This window comes from Pelobates fuscus, chromosome 3 (genome assembly GCF_036172605.1).
Source record: "Pelobates fuscus isolate aPelFus1 chromosome 3, aPelFus1.pri, whole genome shotgun sequence".
NCBI lineage: Eukaryota > Metazoa > Chordata > Amphibia > Anura > Pelobatidae > Pelobates > Pelobates fuscus.
This window is the reverse complement of record NC_086319.1, coordinates 174,537,432-174,564,024: the sequence shown is the minus strand read 5'-3', so window position 1 is coordinate 174,564,024 and position 26,593 is coordinate 174,537,432. Positions and strand designations below refer to the sequence as shown.

The 26,593-nt window shown below is 43.2% G+C and overlaps 1 protein-coding gene across 1 annotated transcript in view; it reads left to right on the top strand.

Moving 5' to 3' along the window:
- The window catches only part of IPO8 (importin 8), a 77,841-nt gene that overhangs the window by 38,663 nt on the left and 12,585 nt on the right, over nt 1-26,593 (top strand). The window contains exons 15-20 of the mRNA XM_063447750.1: nt 6,349-6,509; nt 10,397-10,522; nt 11,208-11,274; nt 12,428-12,553; nt 12,697-12,794; nt 14,358-14,453. Coding sequence (XP_063303820.1) covers nt 6,349-6,509; nt 10,397-10,522; nt 11,208-11,274; nt 12,428-12,553; nt 12,697-12,794; nt 14,358-14,453 — 674 coding nt within the window. The remainder of the gene's footprint in view (nt 1-6,348; nt 6,510-10,396; nt 10,523-11,207; nt 11,275-12,427; nt 12,554-12,696; nt 12,795-14,357; nt 14,454-26,593) is intronic.

The window sequence follows — 26,593 nt, the reverse complement described above, 5'->3', positions numbered from 1 at the left end:
GTTACTAGCTTTGTTGTGTAACAGACTGACTGCTGTTACTTTTCTGCATGTGATGTACTGCTAAGTGAGCAAGTGGTTTGAGTGGATTTGCAGAATAAAGCCTTAAAAATAGTAAAAAATGGGGGGCGTGTCCTGACTGCACATGTGAGCGGCCGAGCGAGACCGGAGCTCCTCCGATACCGCGGCTAACACAGCTTGAAAAAAACGACGAAATACCGGCAAACCACACACAGCATAAGGGGAATTGCTCTCCTAACAGATGGCGGCAAAACCGCAAAAAAAATGAAGCAGAAGACCATGCATGCCCACCTGGAGAAAACTCTGCCTCTGGAACAGAGCGAGCAAGATGGCGCCGGAAGGCCCAAATCCCCAGCGTGTGACTCTGACATAGGGGACTGCAGGCATGGTCCATACAGCCCAGCGACAAACTCCTCTATCAGGGCGATCATGCTAGAATTGAAAACCTAATTTAAAGCAGACTTACACCAAATAGCAGCAGACATCAGATCTGATATCAACAGTATAGGGGAACGGACTGCACGCCTGGAAGAGCGCACAGAGGAATTAGCAGACGCGCACAACTCCATGGCAGCAGCCTACACATCCCTGACACAAAAGATCAAAACACTGGAAGAGAAAATCGCTGATCAAGAAGACAGAAGTCGGAGGAATAACGTGCGCATTAGAGGTATCCCAGAATCTGTGAATCAGACTGGATTAAACAAATACATACAGGACCTATTTAGAATGCTTATACCCTCACTAACAGACTCAGAACTACTCCTGGACAGGACGCACCGTCTCCCCAAACCCAGACATCTTCCACCGGACACACCACGGGACACCATAACAAGGGTCCACTATTACCCTGTCAAGGACCGCATTATGCAAGCAGCCAGAACTACAAGCCACTGGCCTGAACCCTATAATGTCATTAAGCTCTTCACAGACCTCTCATCGACAACCATGCTCACACGCCGCACTTTCGCGCCCATTACTGCAGCGCTGCGAGCAGCGAATGTCCCCTACAAATGGGGCTTTGCCACAAAATTATTGATCAAGCGGAATGGCGTGGACAAACCAATATTCAATCCAGAAGAGGGGAAGAAGATCCTCCAAGAATGGGACATTCCACTACAAGCCGGCAGCCCTAAAGGACCTCTGCGGACCACAACTGCACCAAAGTCTCTTACTAAAGACTGGGAACACTCAACGAAAGCTCCACGCACACCCTTTGACCGCAGAACCTCTCCGACTTGAAAGAACTGTTTTATGTCAAGATCGGTGAAAACCGCATGGACAAGAAGCACAGGTTTTATAATTTCGTATTACTTGCTTAATCCCCTATACTTTACTTTATTCTAGAAATGTCGGTTATACAATCCATAGTCTAGGCCGCGACCGGGAGGAATGACACCCGGACTCACTATGTTGTACAATTGTATTGTTGTATATCTTACGCGCTGTAGATCTCGACGTTCTGCCCCTAGTGGGCCACCCCCAAGGCTCTCTCTAGTAGCCGTAAATATCCGTTACTTAAAGTACCTTAATGTCACCCCAAGGTGACACACGGAATACTGTATATAGTTTTGCGCCAAGTTACCCCCACCCCCTCCCTTGTGAGTATACTTAACAGTTGTACCATGCCCAATTTACATTACAACTCTGGGTCTTTAGGAGCTAAAAATACAGCAAGCCCTAGAACTACACTATGGTGATTTAAGATCATGTCCCTGAACACGAAAGGACTAAATTCTCCGAACAAACGCAGGCTGGCCATACAGGAGGCTAAGAAATGTGGCGCCCTAGTTGCGTTCTTTCAGCAGACGCACTTTAGATGGAGGGATAAACCTAAATTTACCTCCAAATGGTTCCCCCACGACTTTCACGCCTGTTATACAGCCAAACAGCAAGGTGTTTCCATTCTAATCAGCAAAAATTTAGTGTTCTCCTTGGTCCGTAAAATAACTGATAGGAAGGGTTGATACCTAATACTACAGTGTCTACTTAATAATACCCCATATACACTGGTCAATGTCTATGGCCCAAATGAGAACCAACACGAATTTCTAACCTCGACCCTGGCAATACTAGACATGTATAAATATGGGGAGGTAGTTATTGGAGGCGACACAAATTTCTTATTAGATAGCAAGTCTGACTCATCCACTGCTATTGGGCTTTCGCGACATACCATGCAACAGAGAACGGCTCTCGCAGCCAAAATCTGCACTATGCTAGCTTCACACAATATGGTAGATCCATGGCGCATCCTCCACCCCACAGAGGTGGACTACACATGCCACACAGCTGCACACAACAGCTACTCCCGCATAGACCACTTTCTAATTCCAGCTACCTCCATGCCTAACATAGCAGAAGCCACTATTGGAACAATATCATGGTCCGACCATGCCCCTATTACCCTCAGTATCAAAGAAGCATTTCTCAATAAAGGGACTGTCACATGGAGACTAAACGAGTCCCTTCTCGCTGATCCCTCCATAGTGTCGCAGCTCACCACAGACCTCCAACATTATTTCGCTGAAAACACGACACATGATACCTCAATAGAACAGATCTGGCTGGCACATAAGGCGGTCATACGGGGTAGTTTCATAAAACATGCTAGTCGAGCTAAAAAACTAAGGCTAGCTCAATATAACTCACTGGTAGCGGAAATCACCACACTGACACACTCACACAATAAACGCGACCCAAGCACGGCCACTTATAAAAAAACTGTCAGACCTCCAAAACCAATTACGAAACATAGAATTGGCCAAAACATCGTACCTATTACGCAAGGCAAAACACAACTATTTTGCCAATGGAAATAGAGCGGGTGCCAAATTGGCTTCACAATTAAAGGAGAGGAGTGTCGCCTCCACAATTGCCTTTCTAATAGATAATCAAGGGAACAAGATACTAAACCCACAAAATATTGTTGATCTATTTGCAATTTACTTCAGTGAGTTGTATAACCTCAAAAATGACCCCAACATGTTCATACCGACCCCTGGTGACATCGACAGCTTTCTGCAAGGCCTCGACTTACCGACACTAAAAGATGGAGACCTAGACATATTGCAACAACCATTCTCCACAGATGAGCTCTCGGCCGTAATTTCACAACTCCCAGCTCACAAATCCCCAGGCCCGGACGGCTTCACAAATGCTTACTATCAGAAATTCATGACCATTCTTGCACCACACCTCCTAACGCTTCTAAACCACTGTGCCACCGCTGGCGTCTTACCTGATGAGATGCTGATGGCCCACATATCCACACTTCCCAAGCCCGGCAAACCCCCCACACAGTGCAAAAATTTCAGGCCTATCTCCCTACTTAATGGAGATGCCAAGATTTATGCCAAACTCATCAGCAACCGACTGGGCCCCATTACTCCACAAACTGGTGCACAATGACCAATCCGGGTTCATAAAAGGCCGTCAAGGCTCTGACAACAGCAGGAAAATTCTAAACATGCTTTCCTCCCTCGACTCAGGCAACTCGAAAGGCCTCTTCCTTGCCCTTGACGCGGAGAAGGCCTTTGACCGCTTAAATTGGGCATACATGGTCAAGACTTTACACAAGTTCAATTTCCCTACGTCTACCATTAAGAGTATCATGGCGCTGTACCACAAACCAGCAGCCAGAGTCTCCCACGGAGGCTTCTTGTCCAACCCTTTCCGTATCATGAATGGAACCCGACAGGGTTGCCCCCTCTCCCCCCTCCTGTACATACTGGCCCTGGAACCACTAGCGTGTAAACTCAGGCTGCACCCCGACATACAAGGGATCCCTATAGGAAGCAAGACGTATAGTCTAGCTCTCTTTGCCGATGCGATCTTTGTAGCACCGACGGACCCCATTCGCTCCCTACCACATATGTTAACTCTCATTAACCAATTCGGAAAAGTCTCTTACTATAAATTGAACCAGGACAAAACACAGGCCCTACCCATCAACTTAACAAAAACACTAACAGACTCCCTCCGCTCCACATACAAATTTGACTGGCGGCATACTTCCATCACATACTTGGGGATTAAGGTTGCACCCTCCATCCCAACCACAATAACATTGAACTACACGCCACTGCTGACGCTCTGTAAGACAGAAATGAACAAATGGAAACATACCATGATTTCCTGGCTAAGGAAAATTAATGCCTACAAGATGATGATCTTACCCCGTATCCTCTGTCGTTCGGATGCTCCCCCTCAGAATCCAGTCCCACAACTGCAAAACATTACAAAAACTATGTAGTGCGTTTATTTGGGGAGGCAAAAGACCCAGAGTGTCCATAACACTACTTCAGACAGCCACCCACTCAGGAGGTGTTGGGCTCCCAAATATTGGCCAATATTATAGAGCTACAATATTGTCCTCAGGTGTCCTCTTACATACACCACCTAACACGATCCAATGGGTAGACATGGAAAGGGAGCAATTTAGTACTCACTCCCTACCTATTATTTGTGGACCCCCAAAACTTTACGATGGAAACGTCACAACCTCTTCCCAACCACCCAACTCACAATAAGAATATGGGACGAGTTCATGGGGGCAATAGGGCACAGCAACTCCTTTCACCCCAAATCGCCCATCACTGCCCTCAGAATGATAGTGCCAGATATCCCGCTTCAAGACTGGCACGATGCAGGGCTTACAAACATATCCCAACTGATGACTGACGGAACGGTAACGCCCTTCCCAACCCTACAGACACAGTGGCGACTTCCAAGTCGAGCCACCTTCTCCTACCTACAAGTAAAAAGCGTGCTACAAGCTCATGCGATACCCCCTCACAACTCCCGGGACCCACCTTTGTTCGCCCCACGTCTACTCATAGACAGATGCTGGTCCGCTCCTAATAAACCTAAAGCCCTTTCCCTATGTTATAAAACATGGCAAGAACTCATGCCAACTAAACCACTCCTACATAAAACCCAATGGGAAAAGGACTGTGGGATAACCCTGACAGATGGGGAATGGCTCAAAGCTCTGAACGGGTTGTCCAAATGGACACGGTGCTTCTCACATGTGGAAGCCCACAGGAAACTCCTGTACAGGTGGTACATGACCCCACAGAGACTATACCATCTGTTTCCCAAGACAGACCCGATGTGCTGGAGATGCAATTCAGCCACGGGCACACTACTTCACCTATGGTGGTCTTGTAGCGGTATTCAACCTCTCTGGACTATAACGAGGTCAATCTTAGATGCTCTAGGCATCCCGCAATTTACACCGACGGCATCTATTTGCCTATTGCTGTTATTCCCAACAGGGATAAACCCAGGTCAAAAACGAATCTTGGCGCTGGTTTTACTAGCATCAAGAAACCTCCTAGCACTTAATTGGAAATCCTGAGTTTGTCCCTCCCTGGTCCAGTTGCAGGACAAGGTAGAGCTATTCCGCATATATGAATGAATGGCGATTACATCCTCGAACCACATACAACAATTTGACACTGCATGGGAGATGTGGGAAAAAATGATTGAAGGAAAAATAGCAAGGAGACAACCACTGGCAGCCAACCCAAGAGCACTGACCAGGACAGCACCCTGAAATTACTCGGCCCCCACACCGTCAGCTAACCTTGAGCCAAGGTACTTCTAAACGACCATAGGTAATACTCACCCCCCTCCCCGTCCCCCTCACCCCACCCACAGTTTTCTCCTGTTCAAGTAAGCACCCCCCCCCCGATTCTTGACACCCCAAACAAGGTACATGCCATCTGTACTCACATGGGAATAGGAGGTCTACTGAGACATATAACGACTGCCTTGCTAATATTCACTGTTCTGGAAATGATAATCCCAAGTACAAAAGAAACTGTATTATACATTGTCGTAACCATTGCTGATGTGTTGAATCGAATGTTCCACAAGTAACCTTATTATGACATGATACGTATATTGATAGCTGGATTGATATATTGTATGGATAACTAACCCTCCTATTCTCTATTCTGTACCCTGAACCATTTTGATCATAAAAACAATAAAGTATAAATTTAAAAAAAAAAATAGTAAAAAATACTATACATAACTGAAAAGCAGTATGATTTGTTGCACCCTATTGATGGTGTAAGGCAGTAGAACATATTGACATTTTGACCCTAGATGACTGAAGATTTTGGTTCCAACAACAACAAAAATATTGTCTAGCTTTTCCATTTTAGTTTTGCTTATCATAACAAATATTCTACTGATGGTCCCAAGTCTGTGTGAAAGCGTTGTAAGTTATTTTTCTTTAAATGTTGGTTTGTGTTTGCATCTCTTTACCATCTGTCTTTGCAGTGTCTGACACTGACTGACTTTGCCTCTGTCATACAGCTAAAGAATTTATGAAGCCATACATTCGACCCATCATGCAAGAACTACTCCAGTTAGTCCGACAAACGGAGAATGATGACCTGAACAATGTAGTCCAAAAAATGGTTTGTGAATACAGCCAGGAAGTGACTCCTTTTGCATTGGACTTGACACGGCATTTGGTAAGGGAAAAAATAATTACTTTTTACTTGTACATTTTGTATATCTTTACAATGCTATACTAAAAGCCTTGACTGCTGCAATCCGTTTCTCAGTGGTCTTACAAGCTCCCAACTTGTTCCATTAACTTCTATAATGAATGCGGCGGCGAGGCTGATCTTCCTGTCTGACCCTACACCTCACCTCTCTGTCAGTCCCTGCATTGGCTTACCATAAGATATGAGGGTCAATTTAAAATGTTGGTTCTTGCTTTCAAATCTCTACATAAAGCTGCTCCCACCTATCTATCCACCCTAATACACAAGTATGTCCCGTCTAGGCCCCAACGCTCTGCCGAAGACCTACATCTATCCTCTGTTAGTACTCCCACCTCTGATGCTCGCCTTCAAGACTTCTCTAGGACTGCACTGTTCCTATAGAACTCCCTTCCCTTCTCCATTAGACGCTCACCCAGTCTGTACTCAAAAAAATCATATAAAACTTACTTCTTCACAAAACCATATCAATTAAACTGTTATTGGCTCCCAACTGATTCATCTCCTGCAACTGTCCTTTAAAAAAAACACAAAACACTAAGTCTTCAGTGAATACTATTCTACCAATCTACTTCTCTTATACTATCCTTACCTCTTGTGTCACTTTACCCCACTCCCTCTAGCATGTACGCTCATTGAGCAGGGCCTCAACCCCTCTGTAACCAGACATGTTGGACGCACAGGAACAATTACATGTTTGTTAGTGAACCCATTGTAAATTGCTGCGGAATTTGTTGGTGCGATATAAAAATAATAATAAAGTAACACTGCAGCATTAGAAATAAATACTTTACCCAACATGCCTTAATGCCTAGACTTGCTTTCGACTAAGCCTCTTTTTATTGACCCCCAGGAACTTGCTGTAGCAGACAGAAGCAATAAGTCAACGTATGCTATACAAAAAAAACTATTCCTAGGTATATTACATGCTATCATAGAATGTAATAACAGTTCATACCAGTGATAGGGAGAGTGATAGGCTGAGCATGTTTAGCTGATGCACTCAGCCTATCGCTGAACACCTGCTGAAGATCAAGCATCTCTGCTATACTATCAGTAAATCATTTAACATTGATGTGTGACCCAGTCCCTGTGAATTCCATTTATCATAATGACTTCAATCTGTTAAATTGGCTATGGTGTCCAGTGTCCCTTTTAAAGTCAAACAGTTTTAGAAAGGCTTGCTATAAACGGAGTGGTCAACAGCACCTTTAGTCCTCCCCTTACTCAAAGTACTGGTAATGCATAACAAACACTTACACGGTTATTCAGTAAAGTAAGAATTCAGTGAATTTCAAATCTAATAACAAAGTAGTCAAACTGAAAGCATAGCTGATTTATAGAATTTTTCCAGCTGTTAATTTTTGAAAATCAGTTCCATACAGGTTGACTGAAACAGAGTATAATAATGCAGAAGGACCCAACTTCAGTTTTATTGTTTTGTATGAAGGGATGAAAGGAATTTTTGCATGTTCGCTCTGTGTGTGTTGAACTGCAATTTCCATCTTTCTCACTATTGCATGAACATATATTATATACCATTTTTTAAGCAAGGACTTTAATTTGACATATATATATATATATAAATTCTCATTTTCCTAGTTGAGGTAGTAATTTATTGTCAGGACTCTCTCTCCCTTTAGTAACTTCTAGTAATAAAGATTTAAGCCCAGGATACAATCTAGTTGTATACACCAGACATCTAGGTAATTGGGCATTTTTTTTTTTTGCTTTGGCACATATTTATTTGTTAAATTAAAACAAAAAAAAACTTACAATTTTACTTCAGTATTTAGCAGAAATTGGAAGTTTAAATGTGTCAACATTTTCTTAGGTAAAAAGCCTGTGATAACCATTTTATATACAAGAATTTTCTATATTCTATATTCTGGACTCTCACTCCCTTTTAGTATTTTTTCTTTTCTTCAATTTTTAACATACACACGTCACAAGGTTTTTTTTATGTGTATTTAACCCTGCTCACACTACTAAGGGTATTTGTAGCAATTAGTATTCAAAACTTAATTTAAATGACAATATGCATTCTCACTTTGAGCACTTAAAAAAAAAAAACATCAATCAGTCTGGTGCCACTAATTCTGGCTCCAGCTGACACAGGGGAGCCCCACGTATTGAATGAGGAGTTTCCCAGTTACCAGCAGGGAAACGGTTCCTGCTGGTAAAACTACCACATGACAGAATTATTCCATCATGAGTTCTTGAGCGAAGGGAAAACATGACAAAATAATTTCATCATATGTCGTTAAGCGGTTAATTCTGCATTATTAATGTGGCTTAGCAGAGGATCCCTTTTTGATACTATTAAAACCCCAAATTTACTTTAAGAAAATTATGGCAATTTAAACATTGTTTATTTTATTTTTATTAAAGATTACTTAAAGGTAGGCAGACAGTGTAATAGAGCAGCAGAAAATGGTAGCAGAATGCTTGGTTGTATAGGGAGAGGTATTAGCAATAGAAAGAGGGAAGTGCTCATGCCATTGTACAGAACACTGGTGAGACCTCACTTGGAGTATTGTACGCAGTACTGGAGACCGTATCTCCCGAAGGATATTGATACTTCAGAGAGAGTTCAGAGAAGGGCTACTAAACTGGTTCATGGATTGCAGGATAAACCTTACAAGGAAAGATTAAAGGAACTTAACATGTATAGCTTGGAGGAAAGACAAGACAGGGGGGGATATGATAGAAACATTTAAATACATAAAGGGAATCAACACAGCAAAGGAGGAGACTATATTTAAAAGAAGAAAAACTACCACTACAAGAGGACATAGTCTTAAATTAGATAGGCAAAGGTTTAAAAATATCAGGAAGTATTACTTTACTGAGAGGGTAGTGGATGCATGGATTAGCCTTCCAGCTGAAGTGGTAGGGGTTAATACAGTAAAGGAGTTTAAGCATGTGTGGGATAGGCATAAGGCTATCCTAACTATAAAATAAGGCTAGGGACTAATGAGAGTATTTAGAAAATTGGGCAGTCTAGATGGGCCGAATGGTTTTTATCTGCTGTCACATTATATGTTTAAATTGGTGGAATGAAAACTGTTCTTTTCACAGTGTGGAAAATAAAATTGTATATGTTAATTTATTTATTTTTCCATTTTATAACACCTTGGAAAAAAATTGTACACCATGCACGAGAAAGGTGACCTGATAGAAAACTTTAGATAATGTAAATGTTTCAATAAGGTTGAAGAAGCAAATTAGGTTTAGAGAGAACGTATGCTTTGAAGTATACTTAACGTGAAAAAGTTGCTTCTGTTCCCAACCCTAGTAAAAACACTGAGCAGAGGTGTAAATACACTTACCTCCACAACTTTCCATGTGGTGGGCAAATTCACCAGGCACACTTACGCATGTTCACATAAATGCCTTCTGGGCTCAGGTCTACTTGAGCATTCCTTTAGTAGTCCCATACTCATGCATACAGCACTGCAGAAGTTAATCTAATTTACATGCTGTGCATAATGTGTTAAAAGAAAATGGAAACTATTGAGATTTTAAAGAAATGAAAGACACAGCTAAAAGTTGGTAGTACTATTTTATGGGGGACATAAATTCCTGTACCTGCAAAGTAATTAAAGCTCACAGACATGCTTGGAATATACATAAAGCGATGTTAAAGAACAAGTAAGGGAAATAAGTCAGAAAAGCATGCTAAAAAGGTAACTTTTTATATATAGGTGAATTTGATGCACTTCCTTTTGCGAGTGAAATCAATGTGTAATCTGCAAATCAAACTTTATTAATCTAGTTATTATTTTAACTTCAAAATTGTGATGGCGCCTACATTGTGGTCCAAATTGCTAACATTACTATGTCTTTCCAAGGCTGACATATTTATCAGGGTCATACAAAGAGAAGAATATGAAGAGGTGGAAGACAAGACTGTAGTGGCTATGGGCATCTTACAAACGCTTGATATTGTGTTTACGGTTTTAGACAATTCCAACGAGGTGAGCAAATATTCCTATCTCACCGCAATATAGGCAATCATTGTTGACCAAGATGGACTATAAATAACCACTTACAGTAATTATTTATTTAGACTGGCAAGTCTTGTTTTACTTTAAATTTTGGCTGCCAACCCTTGTTAAATTGACAAGAGAATTGCATAATCTAAAGGAACACTCCATAAAGAAGTAGATATATCCCCCCCAAATCTGAAGGTAATTTATTTTGTATGTTTTCTTTGCAAAATAATTAAATCTTGGCTTAATATTTGCAGGCAGTGAAACCCCTACCATTCTTTCCCAGCCCAGACTTTCTGTGACTGTCAAACCACAGACTCCATAATATGGCTGATTGATAAGTCTTTGCAAGGCAGGTTTTATGGGTAGTGCCTGCCTCTTGGAATTAGCACCACTGAACTAAGCAACCAGGAAGTAACATGACCAGCAGTCAAGTGCATCTATCTATTAACATTGGCACTTTTATAACATAGAAAGTGGACATACTCTTCACACTAACTTATGTCTTTGGAGTGTTATTTTAAATAAAGCTGGGAAATATTTCAATCTGAAATAAATGTTAGTCTCTGCTGTGTTTGCCTGTTGTTGAATTGTTTGCATTTCTCTTGTCATTTTACCTACATCACTTACTCTGCTGATTTATTTATTTTTTCTCTTTCTTTCTTTTTAGGTCAAGCAGCAGTTAGAAACAATATGTTTACAGATCATTGGCCTTGTTTTGCAGAAACATATATTAGGTATTGTTCCAAATATTTTCTATTTCACTTTGCTTAAAACAAACAGCCAAGTGTTAATGTGTGAGAACATTATTTGTGGCAGGTCAGGAAAATGTCTCCGCATTTTGTTTGGGAAGCATCTGAAAAACTATTTTTGGTATCATTAAAGCCTTTAGAGAAGCCTAAGTTTTAGGAGGTTTTATTTTTGTCTTGTTTTTTTTTTGTTTTTTTTGTTCTATTCTTTCCTTTTCTACATAGTTTCGTATTCGAGTGCAACTTGTTGTGTTGTAAAGTGGAACTGACATATTTGAGTTTATATATATATATATATATATATATATATATATATATAATAAAATTTCTCCTATCCCTCTCAAGCTACCTCATACTATAAAATGACACTGTAGGTACCATAACCACTTTATGATTTGTGGTTATGATGGTTGGAGTGCACAGGAACCAGGTCCTACATCAATGTTAAAATATTTGCGCAACATTTATAATTGATGTTCAGTCCCGGTCAGCCTGCAACTTGGTTTCCAAGTTGGTCATACCGAGTGGCAGTGATAGGCTGAGAACGTTAGCTGAGTGCTCTCAGCCTATCACTGCCCTGATCCCTTGGATGAATTGGTATGACAAACGCAGAGTAAAACTCTGCCTTCACCAGATCATCATTGGATGGGCCTGACTGGACTCCTGGTCCAGAGTCCTGAGTACCTCTACTTAATGGTGTGTGAACTGATTAACAATGACGCAGGATCTGGTACCCATGGACTCCAGGCACGATAACCAAATCAGTGTCCCCTTAAATATTCATTAATTAAACCAGTCTCCTTGCGCTACTACTACAATAAGCCATGTTTGGAGTGTAACTTAAAAAATAGTAATTCAGTGTTGAGGGCAATTATTGTTTAATCCATTACACCCAAATATCCTTCATATATAGTGAACTGTCACGTTGTACGTGAGGGGAAAAAAAGTAGTATACACCATGCTGGACTAACTCTCAGCCAGTCTCATGAATTCTCTGGTGTTCCTGATGCCTCAAACATGAAAATGACCTTAATCTGTTCTGTATATATATTTAATTTGATTTATGTAAAGTCATTGTCACATGGAAGAGTCTCATGTATTTTAGCATAATTGAAGTCTGTAATTCATTTTCTAATGGCAGAGTTTTACGAAGAAATCCTATCTTTGGCGTTCAGTCTGACCAGCAGTAGCATCTCCCAGCAGATGTGGCAGCTCCTGGGCCTGTTGTATGAAGTATTCCAGAGGGACTGCTATGTATATTTTACAGGTTCCGTCCTCTTTCTTTTTTATTTCATTGATAGTAAAGGTTTTATTTCCTTTCTCCCGAGTGACCTTTGTAAGGTCAGGGATGCTGCCCAGGTTTTTATCTTTGGGGTTTATTATCCCTTTAAACTTTTTTTTTTTCTTCAGATATGATGCCACTTCTTCACAATTACATCACCTTAGATACAGAGAGTTTGCTCTCCAACCCCAAGCACCTGGAAATTATTTACACCATGTGTAAAAAGGTGAGAGATTGTATGTAACATTTAAGAGAAACTGAAATGCTATTTATCCTGTCTGTAATATCATGTGAGAACCTATTGATAATGTGTGTGAGGGTACATGTGGCATTACTCTCTAAACCAGGAATTATTGAGAATGTGTCTCACAATACCAATGAAACAAAGCATTTGTTTCATACTGAACAATTTCCAAAATGAAAGTGACACGAGGCACTAGAACCTGACCAGCCTAATGTATAAGTTCTGGGCTATTATGATTGTAAATGCAGCTTCAGCAGTGTAAACGTTGACTTTCCTGAGGAAAGTCATTGTTTGCATTGCAGCTTAACACCACCTCCAGTGCCCGTCACTCTAACAGTCCCCATAAGGGCTTTCTGGATTCAGTCCTGCAAAGAGGCCCACTGCTAAACACTCCCCATTGAGATTCATTGACTGAATGCATCCATATGAGAAAATGCTGATTGGCACAGCAAACACTAGTCCTCCAATGCTTCTGTATGGAAAAGCATTGGTGTAACAAACTGTGTCTAAAAGGACTTTAATAACGACTAAAGACCATGGTTTGCCCTCTTGTCTGCGCTCCCTTCTAAGCCTTCTTCACAACAAACCCCTTTTCCCTGTCGTTTGACACTTTCGGAGAGCTGGGAGCGGGAGATACTGACCATTCTTCTGAAACTGCGGCTCAGCTACTCTCAGTCCGGTCATTTTACACCCTGTATTAACTGTATTAACTCCTTTGCCAACAGCCTAGGAAGGTGCTCTTTTGAATGAAAGTACTATCCCTCTCAATGAACAATCGCTCCCTGTGTGAACGAGGGACCTCCCTTGTCTTGAGTAGCCAGGGCTCCCATTAAAAGACTGTGATGTGGACCCTGCCACATGGAGCCGCTTTCAGCCTGCACCTTCATGGCGGCCTGTCAAAAGTTTAACCGGATGGCAATCCGTCTATGAACATCAGATCAGAGCGCTATTTTCAGGGATGGAGTCTTCTGAAACAAGCTTTCAGGGGATACCATATGTATGGGGGTTATTATTGTTGTTCATTGTATTTTGGGGTTATTTCTGTAAGCGCCAACTGTATCCGGGAGACAGTTTAACCGAGAACTGGCTCAATTATCTCCCAAACACCGAGGCACCTAGGCAGGTTTGTTGTGAGATAGAGACCCCATGCTGATGGCTGTGTATAAAACCCAGTGTTTTTCCCAATAAAGATACATGTTGTTTCACCCTTCATCAAGTCTTGACTGATGTTTGGGTGAAAGCTATAAACACTTTCACTCAGTATGAATAGGAAGACTCTTCAACAGACATAGTCAGAGTATCGTGAATCTGTTACAATTGGATTGGCTGAGATTATTCTCCTCCAATAACTAAAATAAGTTGGCTAACACTGTAGTGTTAGAAATACATGTTTGTATTCCTGACGCTATAGTATAGTTTTAAAGCATTTGGCTTTTTTTTTTGGTTTGCAGACCAATTTTAACCCAGGGTTGGTTTAGATTTAGGGGCATTTTGTGAAAGGTTGACTAATAGCAATAAAGCTTTCTTCCATGTTTTCTTTGCCAGATGCTCACAGGGGGTGCCGGAGAAGATGCAGAATGTCATGCAGCCAAACTACTAGAGATCATAGTTCTGCAATGTAAAGGCCGCGGAATTGATCAGGTGACTTGGGCACTGGAATGGCTATAAGATTGCCAAATCATATGAATCATTTTCATAACTTTTGTAACTCTGTATGCCTTGATTAGATTCATTTATTTGCTCACTTTTTCACCAGGTTTATTAACCCCTTAAGGACACGTGACATGTCATGATTCCCTTTTATTCCAGAAGTTTGGTCCTTAAGGGGTTAAAGAGGCATACTAAGTACCATCATCTCATTAAATTGGTCAGGTTCACGTCAGGGTTTAGTGTTAATTCATTTTTGTCAGTATGACACTGAATGAAGGCACCTGTGCGTCATGGCTCTGCCACTCACTGGTAATAAGGCTACAGCTGAGCATGACTCTTGTTGGGTAATGTAAGGTTTTATATGTATGGAATATAGATTTAATAATACCTGATGATATTCACACACATAGAGCCTTCAGGGGCCCTGTAGTTCTTTGTTTTAAGCGGTGATATAAACATTTATGAATGGCAGATGGCAAATAAACCGACATTGTTTAAAATATATATAAGTTTAATAATACACACTATAAAAATCCAAATCGACAAAATAACACAACTATACTCAACTTACTATACCATATAGGAGTTCAAATCAACAAGTCAATTAATTTACTTGACAAGCCTAAGAGTCAACATTACACCTTTTCATTTCCAAGCTTATCAGTAAAGGACAATAAAACATATTTTAACAAACTTTACAGCAGAACCCAGCATAAGGAATTAACAATATGGCACCCCTTGCATTAAGCAAACACAATTGTTGATTTATTAATTCATTTAAATATCAACCTATCCTGCCAAGTATATACCATTAGTTTAACTACAATAACCCAAAATATATAAAGTTTTTTTCTGGCATATGGTGGCAGTACCTGTGGTTTGCCCTTCCCATATGGGGCAGGCACCGGAAAGACAATTAAAAGAGCAAATCTCTCCCCCTTGCTCTATAAAGGGCTACTAAGGCAAATCTACCCAAGTTCCTTCCTTGTCCAAGTTAGAGACAGATCAGCATCTGTTTCCAAAGGTGAAACACTGGGGTTGATGGGTCTGGGGGATAAGGCCCGATAGCTCCCCGGGTGGTAGGCTGAGCGGCCATGCTCGTGCCGTTGTGGTTACGGAGCGAAGTCCAGGAAACACTCTTATGCCGAGAAAGGTTCCAGCGTGTGCAAGGAGGCGGTCCTTGGCGCAGGTAGGAAGTAATTAGGCCCTGCGCGCAGCAGTGGAATGCACGCCTGGGAGGTCTTGCGTTCCACCGAAGTTCCGGCAGCGCTATTGCGCATGCACAAACCAGAACTTAAAAAAAAAAAAAAAAACGCGAAATTGGTAAGCTGCAGGTAAGAAAAGCTGTGCAGGTACCCTCTGACAGCATGGAGGCTTGCCAGAATCTTTACTTTAAAATATCTCTGTTAAATTGTCGGGGTTTTTTTTTTTTCTTCTTTTGAACGAATTTTAAGTAGTGCTGGTTTATTGCAGATATATCTAGTCCTGTATATCCAGAAATGGAAAAGGAGAAATTGCGGATTCCTACGCCCAGAAAGGCTACGTCAAAGTCAAAACATTTAGTTTGCTTTGATTGTGCAACTCCGCTTTCAGATGGCACGACAAAACATAAGTATGCAACCAGTGTACTACAATTTCCTTGGAAAAGTCTAAACAGAAAGACATGCAATCTTTCCTAGGCTGGTTTCAGGATAACTTGGCACAGACCTTGGATACTATTAAGGAATCTAATAAAGTATCCGCAACGATTCCAGAAATGAGTCAGAGAGGCAAGAAAAGAAGATCTTCTATATTGGAAATTTCATCTGGCGAATGTTCTGCCTCTACAGATTCTGACATGTCTAGTTCATCTTCATGTGAGGTGTCTGGGTTCCCTCCAGATGTACTACATACATTTATTAAAGAAGTAAACTGATTCTGATGCCAGGCGTATCTTCCAGAGCAAAAAAGGGTTTTACTGTTCAACAGCCTCTTATTGATTAAATTTACAGAGTGGAAAAATCCTGAAAAGCGAGCCTTCATTTCACGGCACTTTAAAGAAATTTTTAAAATCACGGGTGATGAAATTTGGGAAGAAGTATGAACAACAAAGTTCCCCAATTTGCCTCCCTGTTCAGAGCAGATCAACCTCAGTGGATAGACGGATTGTCAATAAAATGGGAATTCAAGCTGGCCTACATCTTCCTACCGCTGAAGCGAATTCCAAGGATTCTTCAAAAAATAAGAATGGACAGAGCAGTGATCCTGGCGATTATTTCATACTGGCCAAGCAGAGTATGGTTTTCGGCCTTAAAAGAGATGGCCTCCGCATATTGGGAACTCCCACTCTCGAACAACCTCATAGTGAACAAAAATTTACCACTGGAGGTTCTGAAGATGTTCAGGTTGACGGCATGGCTACTGCTAGGTTGATTCTTCGTCATCAAGGTCTGCAGCAAGAGTTACTCTTTTTTACTTTAGTCAACTAGACGTTCCACTTGTAAACTTTTTCGTATCTGGGTCAGGTTTCTACATTGGTGTAAAGAACACCACTGCCTGCGAGGTCATCCGTCTCTAGACACCATTCTTCATTTTCTCCAGGACAGTTTTTCTGCAGGTTTAGGTGTATCTACTCTGAAGGTTTAAATTTTATAGCATGACAGGAGGCTTCATATTTGCTTAAGTCTCTCTTTACTAGAACTCCACAGCAGCACATTAACAGAGAGATAAACACCAAAGACAAAAACATAAGGTATCTATATAAGGCTCCTCCTAAGCCACCATTTCCTCTTTCTTTGCTGCTCTGCATCAGTACAGGTCAGAGTACCTCTGCCTCCTGCTTCTTGTGGGTGGCTTTGGGATTTAGTGTGTTTTATTTATGATTGTTATGAACTATGCTTGGTTGTGAGATTTATGTGCCTTTCTGGCTCTTTTATTTTCTTTGGTGAATGTTTTCTTTTACAATAGTGATAGTTTTTTTCATGTGTTTAGTTATACAGATTACTGGTAGTTTGCCATGTGTTTAGTTATACAGATTACTGACAGTTTGCCATGTGTTTAGTTATACAGATTACTGACAGTTTGCCATGTGTTTAGTTATACAGATTACTGACAGTTTGCCATGTGTTTAGTTATACAGATTACTGACAGTTTGCCATGTGTTTAGTTATACAGATTACTGACAGTTTGCCATGTGTTTAGTTATACAGATTACTGACAGTTTGCCATGTGTTTAGTTATACAGATTACTGACAGTTTGCCATGTGTTTAGTTATACAGATTACTGACAGTTTGCCATGTGTTTAGTTATACAGATTACTGACAGTTTGCCATGTGTTTAGTTATACAGATTACTGACAGTTTGCCATGTGTTTAGTTATACAGATTACTGACAGTTTGCCATGTGTTTAGTTATACAGATTACTGGTAGTTTGCCATGTGTTTATTTCTTTGTGCCTGTTTTCTCCTTGGGAGTTTTGTTTTACCCTGTTGCCTTTATTGTTTGTTCTGTTTCCTCTGGCTTATTGGCCGTGGTGGTCGCCGAGAAGCGGTCTTCCGACCGCTCCCCGTGCCGACCGCCGGGACCGCGGAGAAAGACTCCTGCGGTCCCTCGTGTGTTGCCTTTGATTCCCGCCCGCCGGCTTCGTCCGCCGAGCGGGAATCCCCGTTTTGTTCTTTACCCTGCCCGCGTCCCCGCTCACTCGCTAACACTGTTATCAGTGGGGACGGAGCAGGGATCTACTCATTTGCCACGGGAGCCTCCGCTCCCGGTCACCTTCCCTGCGAATGCGTGGTCGGGCAGTGGGTGCGCGGCTCTCCACTGTGTTAGCCGCGCGCGTCACTGCCTTATTAAAGGTACAGTGACTAGCTGGTCCGGTGTGTTTCCCCATCTCCTGGGCTGTTTGGGGGTGCGTATTTTTTGTTGACAGCTTTCTTTTCTGTCCATGTGAGGCAGCTCTGTGAGCCCTTGCATCATAAATTATGCCCCATATATGAGGGTCGCAGATTCAATCCCCCTCACCTTCCCAAGTAACAAAGCAATAGACTTTAGTTTTCGATTCTTTGCATGTGTGCTTGCCCTGCATGTTTTTCTATGGACATGGTTTTACGGTTTACTGGTTCTCCTGACTTCCACATGGCACTGCGTGCCTCCTGCAGGTGTCCCTGCCTGGTGTCCTTACCCACTTATTGAACTAGGACTGCTCTAATCAAGCCTCGGTTGCCTGATGGAGGTAGCACTGGCGTCAAAAGCCAGGGATTGTGGGTTCAGGCCCCATCTGGGTGGTTGAGCATGGCACTCGTATTTTGTGGCCTAATGGATTAGGCACAACCATATAAAAACTAAAGTGTTTCGCTATCTTGAAGAACCTTGCCTATAAGGACCCAGCTTCGTCTCTACCCTGCACCCTGTCAAGATTCTACTACATGTCTAAAAGGATCTAGGTTTCCGCCTGCATTATACCTCTGGGTCGGTACCGCCCGTACCCTTATACTGGCCTGCCTTGTCTGTGCCTTTATAATTGGCCTGCTTTGTCTGTGCCCCTTGATTGGCCTGCTTTGTCTGTGCCCCTTGATTGGCCTGCTTTGTCTGTGCCATACTATGCATGCTATTGGACTGGTGGCTCCATACCCTGGATAACGGTTTGTTGAGCCTGCATGCATTATTACTTGCCTCTGCCAACACTAGGGGTGCTGCCCCTTTTGCCTGCTAATGATACCTGTTTTCTAGCTTCGTAGGTATCAAGTATCATAGACTCAGACCTTATGGACGCCTCTGCACAGGAGCAGAATTTCCAGGCTTTACTTAATGCGGCTGTGACCGCATCTGTTGAAAAAGCCCTGGCTAGGGCCCTCCCTCAACCACATACGGACAGGGGTGTGTGTGGAACCCCTCAGTTGGCAGAAGACTCGGATGAGTCAGACTCTCAGGTGCGAGAGCAGGCAAGTGCGCGAACACGCTATTGAAAGGGTGAAGACCCTGAACCACGCTCCCGGACGGGCAATACTCCGGCGAAGTGACGTGGTTTGAGGTTGACAACCTCGCCGGCCAGGCGCCACCGCCTATCGGGCGCAGGGGAGGAGGCCTCCTTACCCCCCCCCCCCACCTTGGCCGCACTGGATGTGTGGCGGGCAGACCAGCCTCCCTCAGATGGAGAAGATGTTTGGGTTGCGGACCTTGGCGAGGGCCCCGGTGGACGCTGGGAAGAGGAAGACGCGCCACCGACTAGGGCCCCCACGACAATGTTGGGGGACGATACCCTTTTGGGCACTACTGGAGAACCTCTGTTAGAGCCTCAATCTATCCGACGCCCCAGGTCCTCGGACTAGTCACTGCCCGACCACTTGGCACAATTCGTGCGCTACTGGGTCCGTAGACCCCTTGGAAGTGAGGCCTGCAAGAAGCTGCGGGCGGAATGCCCCAGACCGGTACTGCCGGACAGGGTGGCGGTTACCCCGGATGTTGGCCCTAACAGACGAGGCCTTCACAGAAGGTAGGGCTCTGGACCCAGCCACCATGAGGGACTGGGCACTTCGTTCAATTTGCCTGCTGGGCAATGCCACTGTGGCCCTTTGCACGGAACCCAGGAAGACGGCACTCTTCCATCTGGACAACAAGCTGTCGGATTTGGGAGCCGAAGATGTGGGTCCCCTGGCTAAAGGTCTGCTGTTCAGGGAGCCTTTCGTTGAGGAACTGCAGAAACAGGTTATTCTGTTTACCTCCCGGGATAAAGCGAAGTCTTCGATCGGGAGGGTCTTCCGCCCACGGTTACCTTCAGACGTATGGGTCCTTGGGACAGTGCGGAGTTATGTCACAGACTTCCACTCTTCCCCTACACAGGTTGGACGCCCGAGGATCCCCGTCATCACAAGAGGCCAACAGCCCTTGTTGGAGGTGGAAGTTCGAGCTCCGCTAGCCAAAGGCGCGGTCCTACAGGCCCCGGATTTGGGGGGTTTCGTCAGCTCGATTTTCTCCTGGTAAGGGAGAAGTCTGTAGAATTCCGTCCAGTGATCAATTTAGGAGAAATGAACGCCTTCGTGGTATACAACCACTTCGAGATGGAGGGCATTCACCTTCTTCGATGCCTTCTCTGGCCAGTAGACTGGGTCGCAAGACTGGACCTAGAAGACGCTTACCTCTCCATCCCGGTGGATGGGGCCTGTCGCAGTCCCCTCTGATTCGTATGGAGAGACTCTCCGTACCAATTCCCATGCCTCCCCTTCGGCCTCAGCTCGGCCCCTTGGTGCTTCACCAAGCTCCTGAAACCGGTGGTCACCCAATTCAGAGCAGAGGCCGTACGCTGCATCGTCTATCTGGATGACTTGCTTATCTTTGCGAGGACCCCGCCGGGCTCAGATTTCGGACGCGCTCTGCGTTTTCCTCGTTGAAATGCCGGGGGTTCGTGGTCATTCTGAAGAAATCGGCCTTGAAGCCTGCGCAGACGGTGGAATTCTTGGGTTTCGTAGTCGTTGCGCAAGACGGCATTCTCCGCCTGCCTGTGGCGAAGATAACGACCATTCGGAAGGAGATCAGACGTGTTTTCGACAAGACCGAACTCCCCTCCGGAGGTTGGCTCGCATGGTGGGTCTCCTCTTGGCCTCGATACAGGTGTTCTACCCGGGCCCACTACATTACAGGGCCATGCAGCGGCTGAAGGCACACTCTCTACGCAAGAGACCCTCTTAGGACCAGATGATCTCCTTGGCCTCGGACGTGCAGGCCGGATTGAGCTGGTGCCTCCCGCATATATCCGTCTGGAACAGCAAGGCGATATTCGGGATGACCCTGGATCTCGTGTAGGAGTCGGATGCGAGTCTTTGGGACTGGGGTGCCTCGTGCACGACGAGGTCCACGGGGGGCCCGTGGTCAGACAATAGATCGGAATCCCGCATCAATTGCCTGGGGTTGATTGCAGGTTCGTTGGCAATTCGGAACCTGGCGAAGCATCTGTCGGACTGATGCGTGCTCCTTCGGATGGACAATGGTTCGGCGGTGCAATACATCAACCACTCGGTTTCGAGCACTAGAGGTGTTATCTCTCAACATGGAGCTCCTGGTTTCGCTGGTGCTTGGAACGGGATACCGATCCCTTTACGGGTCCTGTATCTAGCGTGCTGAATTTCTTGTCTCTTGTCTTTGACCTGGGTCGGTCATATCGCTTGGTTATCGTGGTTAGATCAGCTATCTCGACGGCACTTGTCCCGCTTCGGGTTTTTCCCCATCGGCCAGGATCCGCTAGTCTGCAGGCTCCTGCGTGGAATGAGACTGGTGCGCCCTCCGGCGCCCAAGTATTTTTCCCTCTGGGACGTGCGTTTGGTTTTGGCGTTCTTTCGGAATTGGCTTGATAACCAGGACCTTTCTCTTCGCCAGCTTTCAGCGAAATTTGCCCTCTTGTTGTGTCTGGTCTCGTTCAGACGTGTTTCGGATGTCCGGGCCTTCGATGTCGGCGCTTTCTCGTTTTTCTCCAGAGGGGGTCTCCGTCAAGGTGCTTAGACGTACCAAGTCGGATTCGACGGTTGTATCATGCCCTTACTTCTAGGACTCGCCTAAGCTTCGTGTAGCGAAGGCACTGGCGCGATGGATAAGATGTCTTTTGGCTCTGGCGGGCGTGGATGCGACCTTCGGAGCGCTTTTGGTTAGGGGCGCCGCAGCTTCCGGAGCTTTTTTGGCGGGCGCTTCCCTTCAGGATTTTGCGTTCGGCGGACGGGTCCCGTGTAGAGTTTTTTCGCCTATTTTACTTTAGACCGTCGGAACATGCTGCTTTGCTGTCGGAGCATTAAAACAGCAAATCTGAAGCCTCCTGTCATGCTATAAAATTGTAGATTATACTAGCTTTAGTGTAACTATAATCTTAATTTTATTAATGACAGGAGGCGAATATTTCCCACCCAATTTGATTTCTTCCCCCCCCTTGTTTTGGATGGATTGCATTGATTGTATTTCTGTTGATTTGTCTGATTATCTGGGCTAGGTTGGTTAGTCTGGGGTGATGTTGTGGGAAGTGCATGTTATACTGTATTGACGGTCATTAGTATGGATTTCGTGTCTTTATTCTATCAGTACTGGATCGTGGGATTTATGTTTTATCAGTACATTTCGTTCACTAATCAGTGTTTTCGATTCTGTTTATTTCGTTTCAGTTTAATGGTTCGACTTCAGTTCATAGGATCGGCCGTTTGGCGGGATAAAGATCAAGTTCATCCATTATCCGAAGTTTTTCCAGATGACATTCATTGTTATGTTGTGAATTTTTCTTTATTTAGTTATTGTCATTGTTGTGTACGTTACGTTGTCGCAGCGTGAAAGAGGAAATGGTGGCTTAGGAGGAGCCTTATATAGATACCTTATGTTTTTGTCTTTGGTGTTTATCTCTCTGTTAATGTGCTGCTGTGGAGTTCTAGTAAAGAGAGACTTAAGCAAATATTCGCCTCCTGTCATTAATAAAATTAAGATTATAGTTACACTAAAGCTAGTATAATCTACAATTTCAGCCTTGAGTTTTTTCTTAAAGATTTGGCATCCCATATGCTGATTAGAAGATTCTTTAAGGCCATCAGGCTCAGATGTCCTCCTAGAAAATCAGATTTTCCCTCCTGGGATTTATCCTTGGTTTTACAGGCTCTCTGTGACTCCCTCTCCTCCCCCCCCCCCCCCCCTTTGAGCCTTAAAGGTTCCCTCAAGGTTGCTTTTTAAATTGGCATCACATCAGCTAAACGAGTCGGTGCACTTTCCTCTTTGGATGAATTTACTGTGTTTCACAACGACAAAGTTGTTCTTCACCCCAAACCTTCCTTTTTACCAAAAGTTTTGTCTTCGAAAGCGGTAAATCAACCTATTATTTTGCCTTCTTTTTGTAGTAATGCCACCTCCCCTCAGGAGCTTAGATGGCATACAGATTTATTTTTCTAGATCAACAGAGTACAGAAATTCTGACCATCTGTTTGTTAACTTCCATGGGAAATTCAAGGGAAACAAAGCTTCCCGTAATACCTTGTCTCGTTGGCTCATAGAGGCTATTAGGTTGGCATTCCACCTGGGCTATGGCAACCTCGTGGGCTGAAAGGGCTCTTGCTTCTCCAGAAGATATCTGTAAGGCAGCACCATGGTCTTCATTCAATACCTTCATCAGGCACTACAGGCTAGATATATTATCTTCCTCTGAAGCTGTCTTTGGGCATAAGGTGTTAAAAGCTGTAGTGGCGTAATACCCATTAGGATAGGGATCTTGCTATATCCCACTGGTACTGCCACCATATGCCAGAAAAAAATGAAATTTTTACTTATCATAAATTCTTTTTTTCTTAATATGGTGGCAGTACAACTTTCCCTCCCACTAAATAATTATTTTTACTTGCAGTTTATATTGAGTCTGTGTTTTCTTGATACTTACTGGGGTAGGTTTGCCTTAGTAGCCCTTTATAGGGCAAGGGGGAAGGATTTGCTCTTTTAATTGTCTTTCAGGTGCTTGTCCCATGTGGGAAGGACAAACTCACAGTACTGCCACCATATTAAGAAAAAAATTATTTACGGTAAGTAAAAGGTTTTTGTTTTTGATAGCCTTAGGATAAATACACTGCTCAAAAAAATAAATGGAACACTTAAACAACACAATGTAACTCCAAGTCAATCACACTTCTGTGAAATCAAACTATCCACTTAGGAAGCAACACTGAGTTACAATCAATTTCACATGCTGTTGTGCAAATGAGATAGACAACAGGTGGAAATTATAGGCAATTAGCAAGACACCCCCAATAAAGGAGTGGTTCTGCAGATGGTGACCACAGACCACTTCTCAGTTCCTATGCTTCCTGGGTGATGTTTTGGTCATTTTTGAATGCTGGCGGTGCTTTCACTCTAGTGGTAGCATGAGACGGAGTCTACAACCCACACAAGTGGCTCAGGTAGTGCAGCTCATCCAGGATGGCACATCAATGCGAGCTGTGGCAAGAAGGTTTGCTGTGTCTGTCAGCGTAGTGTCCAGAGCATGGAGGCGTTACCAGGAGACAGGCCAGTACATCAGGAGACGTGGAGGAGGCCGTAGGAAGGCAACAACCTAGCAGCAGGACCGCTACCTCCGCCTTTGTGCAAGGAGGAACAGGAGGAGCACTGCCAAAGCCCTGCAAAATGACCTCCAGCAGGCCACAAATGTGCATGTGTCTGCTCAAACGGTCAGAAACAGACTCCATCATATGATACCATATGCTGGTGCGGTTGACCCTGGGTTCCTCCTAATGCAAGACAATGCTAGACCTCATGTGGCTGGAGTGTGTCAGCAGTTCCTGCAAGACGAGGGCATTGATGCTATGGACTGGCCCGCCCGTTCCCCAGACCTGAATCCAATTGAGCACATCTGGGACATCATGTCTCGCTTCATCCACCAACGTCACGTTGCAACACAGATTGTCCAGGAGTTGACAGATGCTTTAGTCCAGGTCTGGGAGGAGATCCCTCAGGAGACCATCCGCCACCTCATCAGGAGCATGCACAGGCGTTGTAGGGAGGTCATACAGGCACGTGGAGGCCACACACACTACTGAGCCTCATTTTGACTTGTTTTAAGGACATTACATCAAAGTTGGATCAGCCTGTAGTGTGTTTTTCCACTTTAATTTTGAGTGTGACTCCAAATCCAGACCTCCATGGGTTGAAAAATTTGATTTCCATTTTTAAATTTTTGTGTGATTTTGTTGTCAGCACATTCAACTATGTAAAGAACAAAGTATTTCAGAAGAATATTTAATTCATTCAGATCTAGGATGTGTTATTTTTGTGTTCCCTTTATTTTTTTGAGCAGTGTATATTGAAATATTGAAATATTGATAGAACAGTTATCTCATTCTATGTATATCAATAGGATAGGATCAGTTCACAATATAGACACATAGGGCATTTACTCGTAAAGTTTATTTTAGAATACAGAGAAATCATTATACATTACCAGAATGTTTTGAATTATGGCAGATTAATTCAATTTGGGTTTCTCCACTCTGGTCTGTAACTCCGTCTATCCAAATTCAGCCAGTCTCCTGATCTCCTAGCCCACTGAATATCCTTTGATCTTTAAAGATGATCTGAAGATCTTGAATCTCTCTTCTCTTATTTTTCTCCCTATTTAACCATTATTCCCCCTTATCAGTTCCTGCCCCTTGTTTGTAAATGGGCAGTACCTGGGACTTAAATCTGGCGTTTGGTTGTTGGCATATCTTAATATTTAGTTATTAATGTGGCCCATGGGGACTTTCATCAGTAGGTGGCATTATTTCTCTAGGTATGAATACCTTAATTAGATCATTGATGACCTAATTGAATAAATGATTTGAACTTTAATTCACTTGTACTGGGGATATTCCAATTTTTTTTTTAAATATCAGTCTTTGGTTATGTATGTTCTTTAACCAAAGACAGGTTTGGTTATATTTATCATTATACAATATGTCTTGTCTATATCATTTAACCTGTACGAATAACTGATAAATATATTAATCTATACAAAAATCAAATGGTATTTGTGTGTGTGTGTGTGTGTGTATATATCATTCCTTTTATCCCTATATCAGTCAATGATGGAGTTTGATCATTACTGTAGCAATCACATATTTTAGGGTACATTTGTAGATCATGCATAGGTCCAGTATATTTAATCTGGTTATATTCCTAAAATATGGAAGTGAACTTTCTGTGTGTTTGAGTATCTCAGAATGTAAAGCCCAATTTAGTAATTCCTCATTGTTCTTGTTAACCTTATACACACATATCTCACGAATGAAACTGTAGATAAGTATTTCTCCTGTTTACTTCTTAGTGTCACTAAACACAAGGCTATTTTGACCTTCCTACCTGCACCCATATTGTTTTCTGAATATTAAAATTCATACTGTCCCAAATAGCACAACAGTCTTTATTAATCATACCTTACCATACCAGCAATGGGCAGCAGTTCTAAGCTGAGAACATTTAGCTGATGTTCTCAGCCTATCACTGCTGCCAATCACTACATTTGCTGGATTGCGTGGGACACTAATTCAGTGTTCAACTGTTTGAAAATGGTTTAGCAGTGCGACAAATCTAGGGACCTCCAGACACCATAACTGCTTCAACGCCATGGTATGGTACCTAGAGTGTCATTTAAAACAAATGGCAATGATAACCT